Source organism: Glandiceps talaboti, chromosome 3, assembly GCF_964340395.1.
Source record: "Glandiceps talaboti chromosome 3, keGlaTala1.1, whole genome shotgun sequence".
Classification (NCBI taxonomy): Eukaryota; Metazoa; Hemichordata; class Enteropneusta; family Spengelidae; genus Glandiceps; species Glandiceps talaboti.
The window spans coordinates 17178774-17179990 of NC_135551.1; the positions used below are offsets into that span (position 1 = coordinate 17178774).

The 1217-nt window shown below is 37.3% G+C and overlaps 1 protein-coding gene across 1 annotated transcript; it reads right to left on the reverse strand.

The window, feature by feature from the left end:
* Positions 1-216: 216 nt before the first annotated feature.
* On the reverse strand, positions 217-966 carry LOC144433136 (uncharacterized). The gene has a single exon (XM_078121446.1). It carries the CDS (start codon positions 964-966, stop codon positions 217-219), a length of 750 nt encoding a protein of 249 aa, XP_077977572.1.
* Positions 967-1217: the final 251 nt, after the last annotated feature.

Below are 1217 nucleotides of genomic sequence, written 5' to 3' on the forward strand. Positions count from 1 at the left end.
ATTATTATTATTATTATTATTATTATTATTATTATTATTATTATTATTATTATAATTATTTTAATTTCTTAGAAAACGCACTACACATACGTCACAGTGCGAGGTACAGAAACTCTACAAAGAATATGCAAAATTTAAAAATACACATTGCAAGTGGTAGGGTAAAGAACACATAGTCCTGAGGTGAAATAAATGTACAGCAAAGCAAAAAACGAATCACTGATAATACATATTAAAAAGATAGGTTTTCAAACCGCGTTTAAAAGACTCAACATTCCTTGCAGTACGAATCTCTACAGGTAACTTATTCCACAGTGATGGCGCGCAAACTGAAAAGGCTCTCTGGCCGTATGTCTTACTGAATGTACCGCGGGGTGGAATCAGACGTAACTTGTCTGCAGAGCGGAGATCTCTAGAGGGAACATACTGCTCTATCAGCTCTGTCAAATACACTGGTGAAAAGCCTCTAATTACTTTAAAAGTAATTAACATAACCTTGAACTTAATACGTGCTTCTACTGGCAGCCAATGTAAATCAACTAATACAGGTGTAATATGGTCAAATTTACGGGAACGACTAACTAAACGTGCTGCAGCGTTTTGAAGAGATTGCAAACGGTGAAGCTGATCTTTGTTAATTCCATACAAGAGACTATTACAATAATCTAACTGAGTTGTTACAAATGCGTGGATCAATGTCTCGGTAGTGTCCTGATCGAGAAGTTTACGGATCTTGCCAATTCTGTATAATGCGAAGTGGGCTTTTCTACAAACTTGGTTTATGTGATCGGACATAGCACCATTCCTGTTTAAAATCATGCCAAGATTACGGACCGAGTTCGAAGGGATAATATCAATGTCACCGATCCTTAGGCTAGACAGTTCCGTTGCATCAGGTTTCAAGCTTGACGAGAAATGGACAACTTCCGTTTTGTCATCGTTCAGAATGAGTAGATTTGACTTCATCCAGCCACGTACATCATCGATACATTCCTCGAGAGAGTACTTGAAAGCTGTGTGATGGAAACAGCTGATGAATATGACATGTATTCATTGTGTTGTGATAGTGCATGCAATCATTGGAATCGGAGGGATTTTGCTCTAAATGCATTTTGACCTGTTTGTTGCAACTGATTTTTGCACATACCAGAGGAAATGGCTAATTTACAGTAATTCTGGTCCTGGATATATACATATGTTCAACTTTGAAACTGCTT

Excerpts from the sequence above, each read along its gene's own strand:
- LOC144433136 (XM_078121446.1), bottom strand. The coding sequence starts at position 966 with ATGAAGTCAAATCTACTCATTCTGAACGATGACAAAACGGAAGTTGTC.